The 18,954-nt window shown below is 38.3% G+C and overlaps 1 protein-coding gene and 2 long non-coding RNA genes across 6 annotated transcripts in view; 1 reads left to right on the top strand and 2 right to left on the bottom strand.

The window, feature by feature from the left end:
- LOC144318271 (uncharacterized) overlaps positions 1-8,803 on the bottom strand; it is a 36,046-nt gene extending 27,243 nt beyond the window's left edge. For 2 of the 3 annotated variants that reach the window (XR_013384115.1, XR_013384116.1), the window contains exons 1-4: positions 8,507-8,803; positions 7,467-7,614; positions 6,689-6,882; positions 4,830-4,958 (exon numbers count right to left, since the gene is read on the bottom strand). This is a non-coding gene — a long non-coding RNA (uncharacterized LOC144318271). The remainder of the gene's footprint in view (positions 1-4,829; positions 4,959-6,688; positions 6,883-7,466; positions 7,615-8,506) is intronic. The other variant, XR_013384117.1, reaches the window with a different exon arrangement.
- The window catches only part of NEGR1 (neuronal growth regulator 1), an 813,801-nt gene that overhangs the window by 619,710 nt on the left and 175,137 nt on the right, over positions 1-18,954 (top strand). For both annotated transcript variants that reach the window (XM_077905038.1, XM_077905039.1), the window contains exon 5: positions 4,865-4,985. In XM_077905038.1, coding sequence (XP_077761164.1) covers positions 4,865-4,985 — 121 coding nt within the window. The remainder of the gene's footprint in view (positions 1-4,864; positions 4,986-18,954) is intronic.
- LOC144318273 (uncharacterized) lies at positions 12,474-16,373 on the bottom strand. The gene is made up of 3 exons (XR_013384120.1): positions 15,819-16,373; positions 13,662-13,768; positions 12,474-12,672 (listed from the first exon to the last, which is right to left on the bottom strand). It is a non-coding gene; the product is annotated as an uncharacterized LOC144318273 (long non-coding RNA).

Here is an 18,954-nt window from a genome sequence, read left to right as displayed (position 1 = left end):
GTGTGGTAAAGCACCTAGTGTTGAGCCATATGCACAAAGAACTGCATAAAAGCCTTTTAATGACAAATTAGATTTTATTTCGGTTCATTACGCATGGGTTTTCAGGCAATGTTCCGGATTTCATGGTTTTGTTTATAATGAGTCATGGCCCCCTTGACAAACAAGAGAGTAATTAAACTAACCAGGTTATCAATAGAAGCTTGTGATGGATCTCCTGTTGCATATGGTTATTTCATCTTCAATAATAGTTGGATATTATAAAAGATTATGGCCTCTGAGTGTGACAGGGAGAGAAAGAGATTAAAGCCTATGAGAGCAAGAGTGGAAATATAATCCTACCTATGCCTCTCACAAGCAAAAATGTGTCATAATAATTGACAAATAAGTTGGATTTTATTTATAGATGTCTTTTGTATATTTTATTGCCTTTTATGGGGAGATGGGATTTTTGCTTTATAAAGATAATTAAATTTATTAAATGATTGCTTATATGAGACAGAGTGTGTGTGTATATATATATATATTTGTGTATATATATGTACATATATATACACAAATTCATAGGCCTATACACATACAGATATATACATACATATATAATATATTAACATATCTACATATATATACTACATATATAAATATATAAATGGGCATGTGTATTATCTCATAGCATTTTCTTCAAATATGTTTGGCAACATTTTTTTATTATTTTTTCATCAAGTTATTAGCAAGCACTTTAATAAAAATAATATTTCTTTACAAGTTTCTTTCCAGAACTATAAACTGAACTTTTACTATTAAGAATAAAAATACCACAGAGAAATAGAGGTGTTATAATTTCAAAGTGAAGTATCACCTTTAAAAGAAAATGATGAATTTCCTAGAGTATTTTTAAAAGGAAAGGCAATGTTCTGTTGTAAGGGTGTTTACAGTTTTCACATTCACTGCATATTGAAAAATCATTAAACTCTGTATTTTTTTATTGCTTTCTAAAGAAACTTAAATATATCCAGGGTGCACACTTAACTCAGGTCATTTGTCTGAATGAATTAGTATTTGCATTTTCAAGGTTCCTGTTGTGTTAAACACTTTCCTATAGTGTTATTTAAAATATGTAGTACGTTAAAAAGATGGATAGAAGAGAAAATATTTATGAAAATAGATATGCATATAAACTCCTAGAAGATACCAGAGGAGAAAATCTAGATGACCTTGGAATGGGTGATGTCTTTTTAGCTGCAACACCAAAAGCCATACATAATCCATAGAAGAAATAATTGATAAGATGAACTTCATTACAATTAGAAATTTCAGCTCTGTGAAACACACTGTTAAGAATATGAAAACATAAGCTACAGACTGGGGGAAAGTACTTGTAAAAGGCACATCAGATAAAGGATGGTTATCCAAAATTCACAAAGAACTCTTAAACCTCAACCCAATTAAATAAGAATATAAACAACCCAATTAAAAAATGGGCCAAACACTTTAACAGAAACTTCTCCAAAGATACACAGATGGCAATTAAGTATATGAAAAAATGTTCCACATCAAATAATGAGATACCACTACACAATTAATAGAATGACCAAAATCTGGAACACCGATGGCCCCAAGTGCTGATGAGGTTGTGGAGCAAAAAGAGCGCTCATACGTCGCTGGTAGAAATGCAAAATGATAGAGCCACTTTGGAAAATAGTTTGTAGTTTCTTATAAGACTAAACACAACTTTGTCATGTGATCCAACAATTGCACTCCTTGGTATTTACCCAAAGGAACTTAAAACTTACATACGCAAAGCTTGTGCGTGGATGTTTAGGAAGCTGCATTTCTAATTACCAGTGCTTGGAAGCAAACAAGATACTTTTAAGTAAGTGAATGGATAAATAAACCGTGGTACTTCCAAATGATGGAATATCATTCAAGTGCTAGGAAGAATTGATCTTTCAAGCCATGAGAGGACATTGGAGGAACCGTAAATGCATTACACTCAGTGAAAGAAGCCAGTCTGTAAAGGTTACATGCTCTGTGATTACAACTATATAACAGTCTGAAAATGCAGAACCTTGGAGACAATAAAAAGATCAGTGGTTTCCAGGGGTGGCGGGGTGGTAGAGATTAATAGGCAGAGAACACAGAAGATTTTTAGGGCAGTGAAAATAATTTGTACCATATCATAATGACAGATATATGTCATTAAGTTTTTGTCTAAACCCATAGGATATACAACCCCAAGAAGGAGACCTAATGTAAACTACGGATTTTAGATGATCGTGAGGTGTCGATGTAGGTTCATCAGCTGAGACAAAGGTACTGCTGTGGTAGGGAACGTCCATACAGAGAGGCTAGGCATGGATTGGGGCAAGGGGTATATGGGCTATCTCTGTACCTTCCACTCAGTTTTGTGTGAACAGACATTGCTCTAAAAAATAAAATCTATTAAAAGACAATGACACCTGCATACAGCTCCTAATGTTTCTCTCCCAAACTCATCAACTAATTATCTTACCCATCTCAGGCGAAGGGTAGTCTAACCTTCCAGTGAAGCCAAATGAAGTCACCCTGGACTCCTGGTTTTTGTTTGTTCATTTTTTACTATGTTAGGAAAATCCCATTGGCTTCAATTTCACAACAGACTCCAAAGCCAGTTACTTTTCCTACCCCCAGTGCTACCCCCCTAATCTGAGCTACCAGCATCACTTGCCTTGCTTCCTGCAACAGCTTCCTGTGAGTGCTCAGCTTCCCTCCTGGCCTCACTATCATGTTTTCTCAACACAACACCCAAAATACCTTTGAAAAAAAAGCTAGATTATATCTCTCTTCCATAGTCGTTCACCATTTTGCTCAGAGTAAAGCCAAGTCCTTAAAATGGCCCTCAGGGTCCTATCTGATCTATCCTTTGGCCCCAAGTATTAGTCAGGGTTCTCCAGAGAAACCGAACCAGTAACCTGTGTGTGTGTGTCTACGTCCATATAGAAATAAGTCTATATATGGTGTGGATGTATACATATACTTATATGCATAAAACCTACAGATATCTAGATAGATACACACATACATATTTACACATATCTACCTACTTACACACACACAAAGAGATTATGTTATCAGGAATAGCTCACATGAGGTTGAGGAGGCCCCTGAATTACTGTCTGCAAGTGAAAACTCAGGTAAGCCAGTGGTATAGCTCAGTCCAAGTCTGAAGGCTTGAGAACCAGGGGAGCCAGTGGTGTGAATCTCAGTCTGAGAGCAGAAGACCAGTGTTTTACCTCCAACAGTCGGGTAAAGAAGGGGGGCATTTCTCCCTTCCTCTGCCTCTTGTTCTGGTCAGGCCTTCAATGGACTCTGTGGTATGCATACACTTCACTGAGTCCACTGATCTGAATGGTATTTCCTACAGAACCAGACACACCCAGAAAGAGCAAATACCCTGACGCTGTGACACAGTCAAGTTGACGCAAATTTAATCATCACACTCCATCTCCCGATAATCCTCCTTCTTTTTCCTTTCCTTCAGCCACATGGTTATCTTTGTTATTTTTCAAGCAAGTCAGGCTTGCCTCAGCCTCAGGGCCTCACTGCAAGCTCTTCTCTCTTCCTGAAAGGCTCTTTCTCTGGATATCCACAGAGCAAACTCACTCATCTACATCTAGTCTTTACGTAAATCTCACTTTCTCAATAAATCTTCCTCAGATTACCTTACATAGAACTATAATCTATTCCTTGCTCAGACTCCTCTTATCCTGCCCTAATTTTTATTTATCATCTCTATTATCACTGTCTAATGTTTTATTTGAATTACTTATTTTATTTACTGCTTATAATCTGTCTCCCCTTCCCTCCCTCCATCTAGAACATAGACTTCATCACATCCGGGAATTGCACTGCTTTGTGCCTTGAGAAATGCCTGGTGTGTGTTGATGGCTCAACAACTATTTGATAAGTAAAGGAGTGGCTATATTAGAAAGAAGCTTTTTAAGCATCATTTTGTGGGTTTTGATTTCTGAACATGAACCAGATACTCACCCTGCCTTCAGGCAGCTAACAAACAAGCCTGGCATTCCCATAAATAATTACCATACAAGATGGAAAGCAATGGGATGAGAGATTTAGATAAACTATTTCGAGACTGGAAAGCTATTTTCAACCGGAGCAACAGGAAAGAGAATGGAGACGCCTAATTGAGCCTAAATCTGTAGAAATGGAAAAGAATAGCATTCCGGGTAGAAGAAACAACCCCCCAAAAAAACACTAATGTGCTAAAGTGCAGGAAGTAGGCAGAAGAAAACACAGAATAATGGAAGAGCTGAGGCTTTGAGTCAATGTGCCTAAGTCAGTATGCCCCTACTAAGCCCAAATTCTTCAGCTAAGTAGCTGTGTGACGTTAGATAAATTATTTAACCTCTCTGAGCTTCCAGTTTTCACATTTATGATGTTGGGATAATCCCATCTAGCTTACAGTATTACCCTGAGGAAATCTTGAACATAATGCACCTAGCCCAGTGACTGGCTCCCAGTGATCACTCAATAAATGAGAGCTATTATGGGACTGTAGTCTGACTGGAGTACAGATGAAGTGTTCCCCTCAACAATGCCATTTTTCCAACAGGAAGCAAGGCCAAAATGTATTGCATTTACTGTGCACTCCTTGGGAACATTCATCTATTGTCCAACTTGAAAAATGAAGCTGAAAATGACTAGTCTTGTATTAGAAGCATAAAACACTGAAAATGTGATGCATTGGCCTATCAGGCACAAGATTGCTTTGAATATAGAAGGAATAAAAATATATGTGTGTTATATTTTTGCTGCAGATTAGTTTCACTTACCCACTGGTTTCTTGCTTTGTTTGTTTCTTTTTCAGTCGCTCCTACGATTCAGGAAATTAAATCTGGCACCGTGGCCCCGGGACGCAGTGGATTGATAAGATGCGAAGGTGCAGGTGTGCCGCCTCCGGCCTTTGAATGGTACAAAGGAGAGAAGAAGTAAGGACTTTGTGATTATTACTGTGTTTCCAGCACTTTGAGCTAATGTGTTTGTGTTTCAGATACTTACTTGAAACCATTTTTTTTTTAACTGGCTTGAATGATTCTCAGCAGCCTCCTCAAAGGCAGGCAAACCAAAGGGGCTCACCTGAGAGGGAGGAGTAGCTAATAGCATCTAGAAGAAATGTCCACTTTGGTTTTCTATGATCTCAGGGAGGCCACTGATGCATTTTGCTTCTTCTCCTCCTTTCGGACCCAGCACACGGTTGCTCTTGCTGGCAACCATGTTTACTTGGGAAGTAAACCAGCTTTTAAAGGACTTGGGCACAGCTTTCCTGAGAGCACTCCAGAAGCAATCAGAGCTGCTGCCTTTGCCTCGCTTCCTTGAGAAGTCTCAACCCTTTCACCTGCCTTACTCTCCCGCGAGGCGTTTTAACATTGCATTGTATAGAACGCTGTGTTTTAGATATTTTATCACTAAAGGGCCTGTCGAGAAGATAAAATACATGGTTAAAGGACTAACCAAGGGGATTTTAGGGCCACTGTAACTTTAGCTCTCTATGATTGTCCCCTTGAGGAGCCCCAGGACAAGCCTTGACAAGAGCTGTTGAACAAGAGAAGACAGGACTTGACTACTTTCTCTTTACTTTCAAGCAGTGGGCTCCTTCACACCTCTTCAGCTGCTCTTATCAAGCCATCAAAGAAGAGGGGGACCCCTGCGGGTTAGCAGGAAGATGTGATGCAGAGGGGAGGATGTTATCTGGAACATATATTTTTTGCCTCAAAACTAGGGAAGAGTGTGTTCAAGAAAATGTTAGGTTGGACCATATGCAACTGCCATTTTTAGTCAAAAAAGCTCAATATTGGCGATTCCATACTGTTCGACGTGTACATGCATGGGGTTTACTTATTTACATCATGACTCGTGACTATTGTCAGCTAAATGTCTGAACTGAAAACTAGTGAAATGAGGTAAGAGCTGAGATGTTGCCGTAGTGGATGACAGTGGATAGGACTTAGCAGGTACTTTTTTTGCTTAAACTGTAATCCAAAGAAGATTTGTAGAAGAGCTTCCCCCTCTCAACGTCAGCCTTAACAACCAAGGATATCCCATGACTACCTCATTGGATCTGAGTAACTGACTCTGCTTTTGTCTACAATTATTTGCAACTATTTTTATGCAACCTCTTCTACAATTTGAGGCGCTCAATTTTTAACTCTTTTGACTATTTAATGTTTTTACTAATTCTAAATCTACCTCTTTGTGGCTTCATTAGAAGCCCCATTTTTTACATACTTGGAATTAGATAAACTAGTCTGCAGTCACCCTTGTCCTATCATACAATATTGTATATCAGCCAATATAACCTTTCTCAGATTCTGATAATCCAGATTCAGAAGTTCAAGTTTGGGATTATCTATATAGACAAACATCTAGAAGAGTGGTTCCCAATCCTCTGAAAATCATGAAACCCTTTTTTCAAATACAATCTTATGTGGAAGCCCAGTAAGTAATATCAATGAAAGCATGACTTCTCTCTCGGTAGATGAGAGGTGAATGGAGTTTCAGTTCCATGGTCTCAGGGCCCTCCCTTGCAAGCTCCCCCCACCCCCCAATTCCTGGTTCCTCCACAAAGCACAGATTAAATAATGACAAACCACTTTACATATCTCTCAAAGTCTCTTTTGAATCCATGTCATACCTTTCTTACAAGCTAGCAGAATTATCCCCAGTAGTACAAGTGAGAGCTCCTTTGTTAAAGTCCTTTTGGTTTCCAGTGTTTTGTGAAATGATGTCCTGAATTTTTTTTTTCTATTTCTCTCTCTCTTGTTCTTTCCTAAATTCAGCAACCATTGTCATAAAAGGCTGCAATAATCCTTAGTCGACTTTCTTGGCCTATAGCAAAAACAGCAAAGGACCCATTGGTGTCCATAGTCATAACTTTAGTGACTTTTTTTTTTTTCCTACTGGAGAGGTGGACTATAGCTTTTATTACATTTTCAAAGGAGTTCAGAACCACTGCTAAAAAAGGTAGATTGATTCTCCCCAATCAATGCCCTTTCCCAACACACTCACACACCTAGAGAAAATCTGAGAGCTGTGAAAATCAAATGCACCGGTCAAAGGCAAACACACTTTCATTTCAGAGTGAAGTATACATCTGTCATTTGTTAAGGTTTTATTTGAGGAAATACTCAAATTATCAAATACCACAAGAGTATATAAAGTCCTCTCAAAATCTCAGTGAAGCAAATTTGAGAATGTGCAAGGAGTAGGAAAGGGAAGGGTTCTGGTTGCTGAGTGGTGGTTGTTTACCTTCTGGGCCCAGGCCATTCAAATATTTATCTCATTAAAATGAAAAATGATGTAAAAAACCTGCTGTTGGACTGGCAGTGTTCTAAATTGTTAACAGACACTAGCCCTTTTTGTTATATTTTCACACTTATAACTTCTAAGATAGATACTATAATTATTCTTACCTTTTGCTTGGGGGAAACCAAAGCACAGAGTGTTTTTAATTTGCACAGGTTCATAGAGTAGTGGCAGAGCTGGGATTTGAACTCAAGAAGTCTCGCAAGTCTTCATGCAGAGTCCCTGCACCTAGTGTAGGTCATGGCACTTCAGAGACTATCAAAAATAATTTGAAATGTCAGTGTTAAATGGCAAGGGTAAGGGCATTGCAGGTCATTTATGAATTAGCAAAATAAAAGACTGCACATACAAACACTCACACTTTCTGAATTTACTTAGTCAAAGACACAGAAATAATGGAATCAAGATAGACACACAGGGAAGAAACAGATACAGCACGTTCCCAAGCTGTTTTCTTGACCTCCGGGTCACTAACAGAAACACGAAGCTGTCAGAGACCCTGTCAAAGTGTAGCAGAGTTTTTACAAGATCTGGAGAAGTTGTATTTCCTCCAGATATTTTATACTTTGAGCTTACAAAAATATTCAGGAATAAGTTACCCTCTTCACTTCTACTTAAGAGAATGTTTATAAAAACTCATCTCTTTTAAATTAAGATCTTCAAAGCCAAAGCTTTATTCAAATAAATATAAACAAATAATTAAAAAAAGGCAGTACCTGAACATCCATAGTCTCATCTCTGCCTCTAGTTCTTCCACGACCTATAAAACCCATGTCTGTGTGCTGAGAATAATCTCAAAACCTTAAAACCTTGCAAAATAGAGCACATTTTTTTAAAAAAGAAAGAAATAAATGCTTGCTGAGGACAAAGCACTTTCCAGGTTCTTTAAATTCTTTTATCTCACTTACTCTTCAGACTTCTGTGAGACACAATTTATTGCCCTTAATTTACTGATGACAGAACTGAGGCACAAGAGACTTAACCTGTCCAAGAGCACTCAGCTTCAAAGATGCCATCAAGACACATTTTATCTTTAACCTCTCAGTCCAAATTCTTTCCCCTGTATACCCTGCCATCCTTAGTTATCTACGGCCAAGTAACAAATTAACCCCAAACTTAGCAGCTGAATCCAGTAAGCATTTCCTACCACAGTTTCCGTGGGTCAAGGTGGGAGCAGCTTAGCTGGGTAGTGATGACTCAGTGTCTCTCATCAGGTCCAGTCAAGTGTCACTGGTGCTGGTCATCTGAAGGCTCGACTAAGGCTGGGGGATCTGCTCCCAGGGCATCTCATTCACATGCCTGGCAAGTTAGTTCTTGTTATTGGCAGAAGGCCTCAGTTAATCACCACTAGACCTCTTCCTAAGGCTGTTTGTCATCTTGACGTGGTTGTTAACTTTTCCCAGAACTAGTAATCCAAGAGAGAGCAAGTTAGAAACTGTTTATGACCTAGTCCCAGAAGTTATGTTCTAGAATTTCTGTAACATCTTATTGGTTACACAGGGTGACTCTATTGAATGTGCAAGGGGCAAAATAGGGACACGAATATCGAGAGCTGAGAATCATCAGATGCTATCTTCAAAGATAGCTTCCATACTGTCTCCTTCAGGGATAACACGGATGACAATAAAAAATACATATATTTACATTAGAAATATTAGCAATTTGGGGATCCCTGGGTGACTCAGCAGTTTAGCGTCTGCCTTCAGCCCAGGGCGTGATCCTGGGGTCTGGGGATCAAGTCCCATGTCAGGCTCCCTGCATGGAACCTGCTTCTCCCTCTCCCTGTATCTCTCTCTTAGTCTCTCTCTCTCTCTCTCTCTCTCTCTGTCTTTCATGAATAAATAAATAAAATCTTTAAAAAAAAAGAAATATTAGCCATTTGACATTTAGTTTGTTAAACTGTTTAGATAAGCACCATGAGAATGACTAAAGTTATGTACTTATTATTAAAATATTATCCTTTGGTATAAAATGGTTACTTTTTTTTACACTACAGGCCCTTTTAGCATTCCTAGGAGGGACAATGCTCACAGACTTAATTTTACTTCATATACATTTTAGTATTAAGAAAATCAGGGTTCAGAATTCAATGATATGGAAAGCAAAAAATATAAACTTTTATCTTGGTAATAGAGAAGATATATAAAAAAGAAATAGATTCCTTAAATCCAGTGCAGGGCACTTTCAGAATAGGCAAAGTACTATGAAGCAAGTAATGTCTTTGATGACATGAAATTAAGTTAATCTATGGCTTGAGAGGAAGAGTGTATTTATTTAGAATTAAGACTAAAAGTATAAACTATATTGTAATGGACTAATGTTTAAATAGGCATTGAAAAAACTTGAGTTTTGTATTTTTTTTTTTTTTTTTGTGAAGATGGCATTACTATCTTGTAGATCAGTGGTAAACAGTGGTCCACGACATTTTCAAAATATATATCCCTATGAATAAAACTTTAAACTTAGGAAAAAATTACCAGTATATGCATACTTATTTGTAAATTGTGCATATGCACTTTTGAACTAATATTTGGCCAACATTAAATGACCTACACCATATAAAATTTAAAAGATGAGATACAATTATAATATAAATGGGCATTCTATCATTTTCTTTTCAACTCCAACAGATCACTCGGTACCCAGCTTGGAGCACTCACCCTACATTTTGGAGACTCTTGTAAAGTATGTTAGTTTATTTACAATAAGGAATTTTAAGGGATTTTCAAGGGCAATTTTAATGACATGCAAATTGTACCGTACACGCTGATTTTGCAATCTTATTACACATATAGCTCTCTATATACTCTCCTACCCATTCCTCACACAATTCTAACTACATTTTTTAAAACTTAATTTTATTTTAGAGACAGAGTGGGGAAAAGAGAGTGCGCTCATGAGCAAGGGCAGGTGGAGGAGCAGAGGGAGAGGAAACAGAATCTTAAGCAGACTCCATGCTCAGTGCAAAGCCCAACAGGGGGCTTGATCTCTTGACCCTGAGATTATGACAGAGATAAAATCAAGTCAGATGCTTAACTGACTGAGCCATTCAGGCACCCCATACAATTCTAACTAGATTATACCTAAGGAAAAAAATCTTTATCTCATAAAGGTAAAATGACTTGTTTAAAAGAAGTAAGTGGGAAAGCTGAATGGGAAGTAAAATCTAAGTTTAAGGAAACCGTCGTAGTGGGTGATAGATCTGCTTTTGGACTTGGCAGTGATGGTTTCACAGGTGTACTCTTACCCCAAACTCATTGAGTTGTATATATTAAATATGTGCATCCAGGTATACACATACACACACATATACATACACACACACACACACACACATATATATATATAAATCATACCTCAACAAAGTGATTTTCAAAGATTTTATTTATTTATTCATGAGAGATGCACAGAGAGAGACAGAGAGAGAGAGAGAGGCAGAGACACAGGCAGAGGGAGAAGCAGGCTCCATGCAGGGAGCCCGACACGGACTCGATCCCGGGTCTCCAGGATCACACCCCAGGCTGAAGGTGGCATTAAACTGCTGAGCCACCTGGGCTGCCCTACAAAGTAATTTTTATTTTTATTATTTTTTATTATTTTTGTTCAAAGTAATTTTTAAAAACAAAAACAAAACCAACCCCAATTTCCTGAGTCTTGTGTCAAGATATCCCTTTTCTAGATTTTATACAACTTTGATTATTCAGAAGAGACTAGAAATAAATTAATTCTCTCTCTCTCTCTTTTCCATCCCCTTCTTTCTCCCTCTCTTCTCTTTTGCAAGGCCATTCTTACAAGATTAAGCAGTTACATATTTTTATTTAGAAGGGTACAGGAAATAACCCATTACCATCCCTTGTTAAAAATAATCTTTTTTGATGACCTGGGATTTTATGCATTTGTTAAAAAAATATATGCATTGGGCACTTAACTGTGACATAATTGTAAAAAGACTGAAAATGAAGTAAATTCCTGCATTGAAGAAACTTCTTTTTCTAATGTTATTTCACTGTGTATCTATAATTTTATTCTGATGCTATGTCACTCTTTTTTTTTTACAGCCTAAATCTTGTCAGTACAGTTTTGTTACCCCTGTAATGACTTTATGATCATTGGCTGGGGAAGAGATAAAGGCTAAATATATGAAATAAGTGAGAACATTTCAACTCCGGGAAATGGAAAGCACATGTCCATAAGACAGACATGCAAATTATTGTATATAAAACTTTGGGCCAGCCAAGCAAAATTGAAAGTGGGCTACCTCAGTTTGCATTCCCTGACTTAGAGCTTACAGTTTGTCATAGAAATCAGCAAAATGAAATAAGGACCAAGGAAGAAGATCTTAAAGGAGCCCTAAGACAAGTCCAGAATAGTGCACAGCAGGGGTCCTTCACCTCAAATCAGAGCATTAACACATACTTCAGGGAAAAGGTAGCTTTTATGATTGATACCAATGAGCACTATTTCCAAACATTGCAAGGAGTCAAGAATAATCATAAGCAAGGAAAGAACATGGTCATTGTGATGTAGGCATTCTGTGGAGAGAGGTATTTTTTTATGCCTTGAGGTAGAGGATGTGAAATCAGGTGTAACAGGGGGTAGGGTTAGAAATGCATTTTAGGGCAAGACTTAGAGCATTTTATTTGTTCTTTTTTTAATTTTTTTTAAAAATTTAAATTCAACTAGCCAACATATAGTACATCATTAATTTCAGATGTGGTGTTCAGTAGTTTTCAGTTGGGTAGAACACCCAGTGTTCAACACATCATGTGCCTTCCTTAATGCCCGTTGCCCCATTACCCCACTCCCCATGCCCCTCCACTCCAGCAACTCTCAGTTTATCTCCTATCGATAAGAGTCTCTCATGGTTTTTCTCCCTCATACAAAGGGCCAACAGACACAAGACTTGGAGCCCTTTACATGTCATGATAATAGATTTAGACTTGATTCAACAGGCTCTGGGAAGCCACTGAAGGACTTTTCAAGGGTAGTAATCATATCCATTCCCTGTCTTCACAAAATGTTTCTCAGAGCAGTTGGGATGGGAAATTTACAAAATATGGTTTAACTAGGGTATTAGTTGTGAATTGAAAAGCAAGCGAGGAGGGGTACCTGGGTGGTGCTTTCGGTTGAGCATCCAACTCTTGGTTTCAGCTAAAATCCTGTTCTCAGGGTCATGAGATCCAGCGGCATGTAGTAGGACTCTGTGCTCAGTGCTGAGTCTACTTCACATTTTCTCTTCCTCTCCCTCTACCCCTCCTACTTGTGTATGTTCTCTCGCTCACTCGCTCACTCATTCAAATAAATAAATAAATCCTTAAAAAAAAAAAGCAAGAGAGGAAAAAGTTAATATTTGTATACTTCAGTGATTGGTTAGGTACACAAGGAAAGGACCATGGGAAGATGATTTTAAGTTTTCCAGCTCAGTGATAAGGTGAATGGTGAAGTCGCTGAGTCTGGGAACATAGGAAAAGAGATTTGGGAAAGGTTGCACTGAGTCTGGTTTAGAACATCCTGAAATCGAGATGTTAATACTACACACACAGTCCACCAATAGCTAGATTTGGGTTGTGTTCTTTAAAATTCACAGCAATATTTCCAAAATAAACATCCGATCTTATCACTTTATACCTAAATCTCTTCAAGGATTCCTGAATGTCCCTAGAATCAAGTCCTAACATCCCAGTTTGGGTATGGGAGGCCTTCATATCCTTGCCCCTATTGACCTGTCAGGCTCACCTGCCATGTACCATCTCGCAATGGCGTTAGAAGTGTCCTAAAATATTTTAGTTCACAAACTGTGACATGATCTTTATCTTTATGGCCTTTTCATATGTTGACCATTTAGCTCATAAGCCCCTCCCCCCCCACACCTACACACACACACACACACACACACTCACACTCACACACTCACACCTATCCTGGCCTCCTTGGGCTGGCTGCCTTTCACTGCTCCTTTAGTCTCCATCCAGATATTACCTTCTCTCAGAAAACTACCCTGACCCCTTTCTACACAGAAAGGAGTCTCTCCAGATGAACTGCCACAGGCTTGCCTCTATCAAAGCACCCCTTAAACTATACTCAACTTTGTTACCCGTCTCTCTCCTCCTGAGCCATAATCTACTACGAGCAAGCATCCCTCCCTCTTTGTCACCGTGTTCCCAGCAACTAACATGGTGTTTGAAATACACTCTGTTGCAAAAATGAGGTGTGGCCTCTTAATCACGATGAAGGATAGCCATTCTTATTTTAATTCATTTTCACACCGAGAAGACAATATTGGTCCCATATTCGTCTGTTACCTTAGATTGCAGGGAACTGTCAACCCACTCTGTGACTGCAGAAAAGAAGCTGCTCCCCGTTGCTCAGTTCTGAGGCCCCAGGATCTCTTTTTTTGTGGATGTGATCCCTGCAAAACGGTTGTGTTGGTATATTGTGGGATGAAATTTGACATTAAAATCATGAGCACATTGATATTAGAAAAGCAGTGCAAGCGGAGGGGAAGTATCTAGTCACAGGCCAGGTTGTCAGGGATACAAGACTCAACTGCAGCCAGAGGAGGATTGACACTTGCACTATAGCCTTTGTTTATTTGATACAAAGTTAAAGGCAGTCTCTTCCCTGCGTGAATCAAACTGTCACGAGTAAGGCAGCCCAAAGGTCTCTAATCTAAAATTATTAATTTCATTAAAATTGATAAAGTAAACAAGACATACATTTTAAATAGCCTAATAAAGTCTAAAATCATTAAAATGTCCTAATATATTATAATACATTAATTTATTCAAATGTGCAACTAAAGATAGATACCCCTTGGGGCTGAGACATTGATGCATGATATTCTTCAGTCTGTTCCTAGGAATAAGTGATATCATATTGTATTCAAGCCTTAAGTAGCAAGCAACACAGTAAACCAGGAGGTTGCTATAGCAGCACGTTCACATCAATTTTCATTTCTTTCTGCTATCTAGCAGTTCTTACTCCTCCTCCTTTTTACTCTTATTTATTTATTTTTTTATCTACCGGAACATCTGTGAAAAACCTAGATGAGGTTGATAATACACAAGTAATTGAGACTGAGTTTGGCACGTCTTGAAATCATGATGCTCTGATCTTTCCAGTCACTCTCATAGATCTTTCCTTTAAAAATAATTTCCTGTATTTTCAATATTTAATATTTTGCTGCCATCTGAGAGGAAATGTATCTGTTCTGTCTAAGAAACAGACCCCATCATTGAACAATAATAACACCCATCACATTTCTAGTGCCTACTGCATTTGATATATGTGTGTGTGTATGTGTGTGTATGTATAGATATTGCATTTTGTGCATTTAAAAACCATTCTTACACCAACACTTTGAGATTGGCTTCATTTTTTTCCATTTCCCAGATGAAAAAACTAAGCAGTACAAAAATGTAAAAGCATAATTTATTCAGTCAAGCATACAATAACTACTTAACCACATACCTATTAAGTACCAACATTATGCTCCGTGCTTAAAACACAATGAATAGCAAAAGCTAAGAAGCCTGCCTAATGGAGTTGCACTCTAATGGGGAATATGGATGGAAATCAAAAATCATGCAAATGTATGAAGACTTATACCTGAAATGGTGTGGTAAAGAGAAATTTTTGACGTGATGATGGTTTGAGAAACTCAGAACGGACACAGTAACTCCATAGCATCACCAGGACTCAAACTTTAGAGGCAGTTTTGAACTTACTTAAAATTATTGTGTTCTTGCCACTCATCTAGGTTATGTGTTTCTTTTTTTTTTTTTTTTCCTGCCATCCTTGACTATATTCCACATATACATTATGGAAAGAGATTTACTACAACCGAAATATTTAATGAACGCAGGGGAAGAAAAAAAAAAAAAAACAATAGTCAATGCTGAGAGTATGTGTTGTCTGGCAGGTAGTTTGAGGTGGAAAGAGGACAAGAGACCATTTCATGCTTCTCATCTTGAGCCTGAGTAGCCTGAAAAGGTGACTCCACTGGGAGCAAAAGACAGTTGCTGTAAGAGACTGATGGGCATAGCTAAGCCCCACATAGATAGTTAAGAGGCCTCTGGCCCAGGGAATCTGCAGATAGCTAGCTGAACTGGACCCTACATTTTTTTTTAACTTTCTATCCCATTAGATTCACCCCACAGGTTGGGCCTGCCTTTCCTGGCACATATTACTTGGTTATTTCGCTCCCCCGGTTCTATTCCCTGGCTTGACTTAATTTCCTTGAACCACTCATGATTTCTGACATGTCTTTCCAAACTCAAATACAATATCCTAGTTTCTACTTAGTGATTTGAATACCAGTTGCTACTTTGGGACAAGACCAAGAGTCAGAAGCTCTGGAATTTGAATGTTGGTTCTACCACTTACCAGATGATAGAAGATAACTTAATCTCCCTAAACTTTTTTCCCCTCATCTGTAAAATGGGACTAGTAATGCTTACCTCTTGGGCTTGCTGTGAAGAAGAGTTGATACGCATTTGGAATGCCTAACTGTTTTCTGAATGTCAGTTTCCCACACTCGTCACACCAAACTTTTTGCACAATGTTGAAACTCTTTAAAGTTAGGTTACTTCAGTCATAAATATGTTGAGTACAGCTAACATTTTCCATATACATAAAGTATTGCTGCTTACATTGAAAAGGCTAGAAATACAGCCATGATTCAGAGCCAAAATATATGTTAGCTAGAAATCTATCACCGGGAGAGGCATTGAGATGTGTTGTGCAAAGACCTACTTGCCATCTCAGTGTCATCATCACATTTTTAAGTGTAGCCAAGTCCTCAGACAGAACTCTGTCCTATTTATCTTTTTCCCCCTCTGGTTCTTACATCCAGTACTTTCAGGCTGGGAGATATTTAATCATCATTTGATGACCAAGTAAAACTTCATTTTCATTAAAACCATATCACCTGTGACTTTTTTACCATCAACCATGATTTTTTTTTTTTTCTGAAGCTCTTTTTTTAAGTCATATTCTTAGCTCTAACCACCTCCTGGAACTCAGAAGCCTGCAATCCACTGTTGGAAGTTACATTCCTTCTCTTCATACATAGAATTCTTATGATTCAAGAACTCCTTCTGCCCCCTACTGTCTTCCATCTCTGCTATGCTAACCACCCAAAGATCAATTAATAAGACAATGATAATCTTATCCAGTTATATGACATGATATATAATTACCGTATTTCTGTGTAATTCTAGTTCGATAAGAGATCTATTACCATTTGCAAACACCTCTCCCACTCCTATTTCAAGTTACTTTGATATTTTAAATGCTGTTATCTGACAGACTTATGTATGTTTCCTCTATGAGCAATGAAGTATTTCAGGGACTATGCGCACTTGAAAGCTTGTTTCTCCAGAATATTTATTGTTACTCCTGACCTGGAAGGGCAGATAGTAAACAAGAGTCCCAAACTGTGTCATGAGGCTCGATTTATATATAAAATGAATGAGGCCTGGTATAGCTGTTCATTTATTTTTGCAATCTTAACAATCAGTGCCAATGGCTTTGTTGTCAATTTTGCTGTTGGACGTTGCAGTGGACTCACCTGTCCATCCTACTTACTGCCTGAGAGAGGCTCTGATTGTAAAGTTCGTGAACATTTCATGAACCAGATATATGAGTATCCTCAGTTATTAGCATGCTTTCTATGTGCCACTTCTTTCAGACTGACACTTGAAAATATAAGGGACTGTTCTAATTCCAAACTAGTCATTTGGTCAGGCTGTGCTGTTTATGAGTTGCCTGCAGCATCTGCTGGCAGGGCACATAGCCTGTGGTTCACAGATTTATGAAGCATTAGTGAAAGGCAGAAGGAAGAAGAATGAGGGCAACGGTCCTCAGTATGTGTCTCCATCCTTCTGGGCTGCTATAACAAATTCCATGGATTGGGTGGTTTTTAAACAACAAAGTTATCTCATAGTTCTGGAGGCTGGAAGTCCAAGATCTAGGTGCAAGCACGTCCTCTTCTGTGTTACTAACCTCTTATTGTATCATCAGATGACCAAAGGGGCTATGGGAGCTCTCTGGAGGCACTAATCCCATTCATCTTGGTTTCACCTTCATGATTTTTAAGCACCTTCCAAAGGCCCCACCCACTAATACTATAATCTTTGGAGCTCAGGTTTTCAACATATGAATTTGGGAGGACACAAACATTCTGATCCTAGTGGTATGCAACAAACTACCATAGGTGGCAGAGGGTAGAAGACAGCAAGGTCCACAATAATAGAAGGATCTCATAACCGAGGGGTCCACTGAAAGGTAAAAACACAAAAACTAAAAATGCTTGGGGATTTCTAGGCAAGCACCAAATGCTGCTGATCTTCTTCTGAGGGAAGGAATACCATGTTTAACCACTAACTCAACAGAACTGTTTTCTCTCTTTTCGGGGGAAGGGACTATAAGAAAACATCTCTTATTCTCTAATCTAAGTCAATACAAGAATGATTCTCTTAGAACTTGAAAGATTTATTTAGGGAAAGTAGAGAACTCCAAATAAGGCAATATTCCAGATTTAGTTCTCTGGTTTTATTGCAAGATATATTGTGAACTATTGCTTGAATTGTCACTTCAAGATTTCATATCACTGATGTAAGGAAGTCTGGTTTCAAACAAGTCTGAGATGGATATAAAAAATTCAGTGGGGCCAGGATCATTCTGTTAATAGGCTGATATGTACATTTTTGAAAGCTATCAAGGAATTTCTTTAACACAGAGTAACAATTAAATTTCTCATTTATATGTATTAATAAAAATGATTTTCTTTGTAGAAAATATAGGTATATCCAACCATTTGGGAATAAAATTGTTTCATTAAAAAAATCATCAATTAAGGAACCCTTTTATTATTATTATTTTTTTTTAGTCAAAGATTGAAATTGTATTACAGACATACATGATGGGACTTATAAGTGTGGTTTAAATTTCGATAGTCAGTAACTAAGGATCGAAGTATTCATCTCAACAGAGTCCCCATTGTGACTAAAATAAACCCAATTGTAAATGCCTGTTTATATATCTGATTGATTCTTCTCTTCAGCTCTGACCTTCTGAAGGGCCTTGAAAGATCTTCAAAGACATGTGCTGCCCAGCCAAGTCCCTAATCACCTAAGCATAGGATTCATCTTTGTAGCAATGACAATTTTCAGAATTGATTTGAATAGCTGAGAAAGCCCCTCACCCCATGTACCCTCAGGACTCCGTAAGAAAATCATAGAAGTAAACCTCCAGAGATATATATACCATCTCAGAAGGCATTTCCCCTCAAGCTCGGTTTTGGAAAAGCTGTCTCAGCCAGCTACTGGGTAAAGATGGGTTCTTCCAGGGTATTTGAGGAGTCAGCATTTATAAAACTCCCAATTCTACAAGAAAGTAAGTTTTGGACTACTCCAGTAATCTCAGAAAGGTAACTTCCTCTAGAGGAAAGACAATCCCCCCAGGGGAAGGTACTTCTCTTTTTTATTGGCCATAATTACTTGCCAGACTGAGTGGAGCAGCAGGAGTTGCTGCTGCTGCTGTGCCATTGATGTGCCACCCAAGAGTGGGCCTACACATCCAGAGCATGGATAG

This window comes from Canis aureus, chromosome 8, assembly GCF_053574225.1.
Source record: "Canis aureus isolate CA01 chromosome 8, VMU_Caureus_v.1.0, whole genome shotgun sequence".
In the NCBI taxonomy this organism is placed as follows: domain Eukaryota; kingdom Metazoa; phylum Chordata; class Mammalia; order Carnivora; family Canidae; genus Canis; species Canis aureus.
Note: the sequence above shows the minus strand (reverse complement) of the source record. Positions and strands in the feature narration are given on the sequence as shown.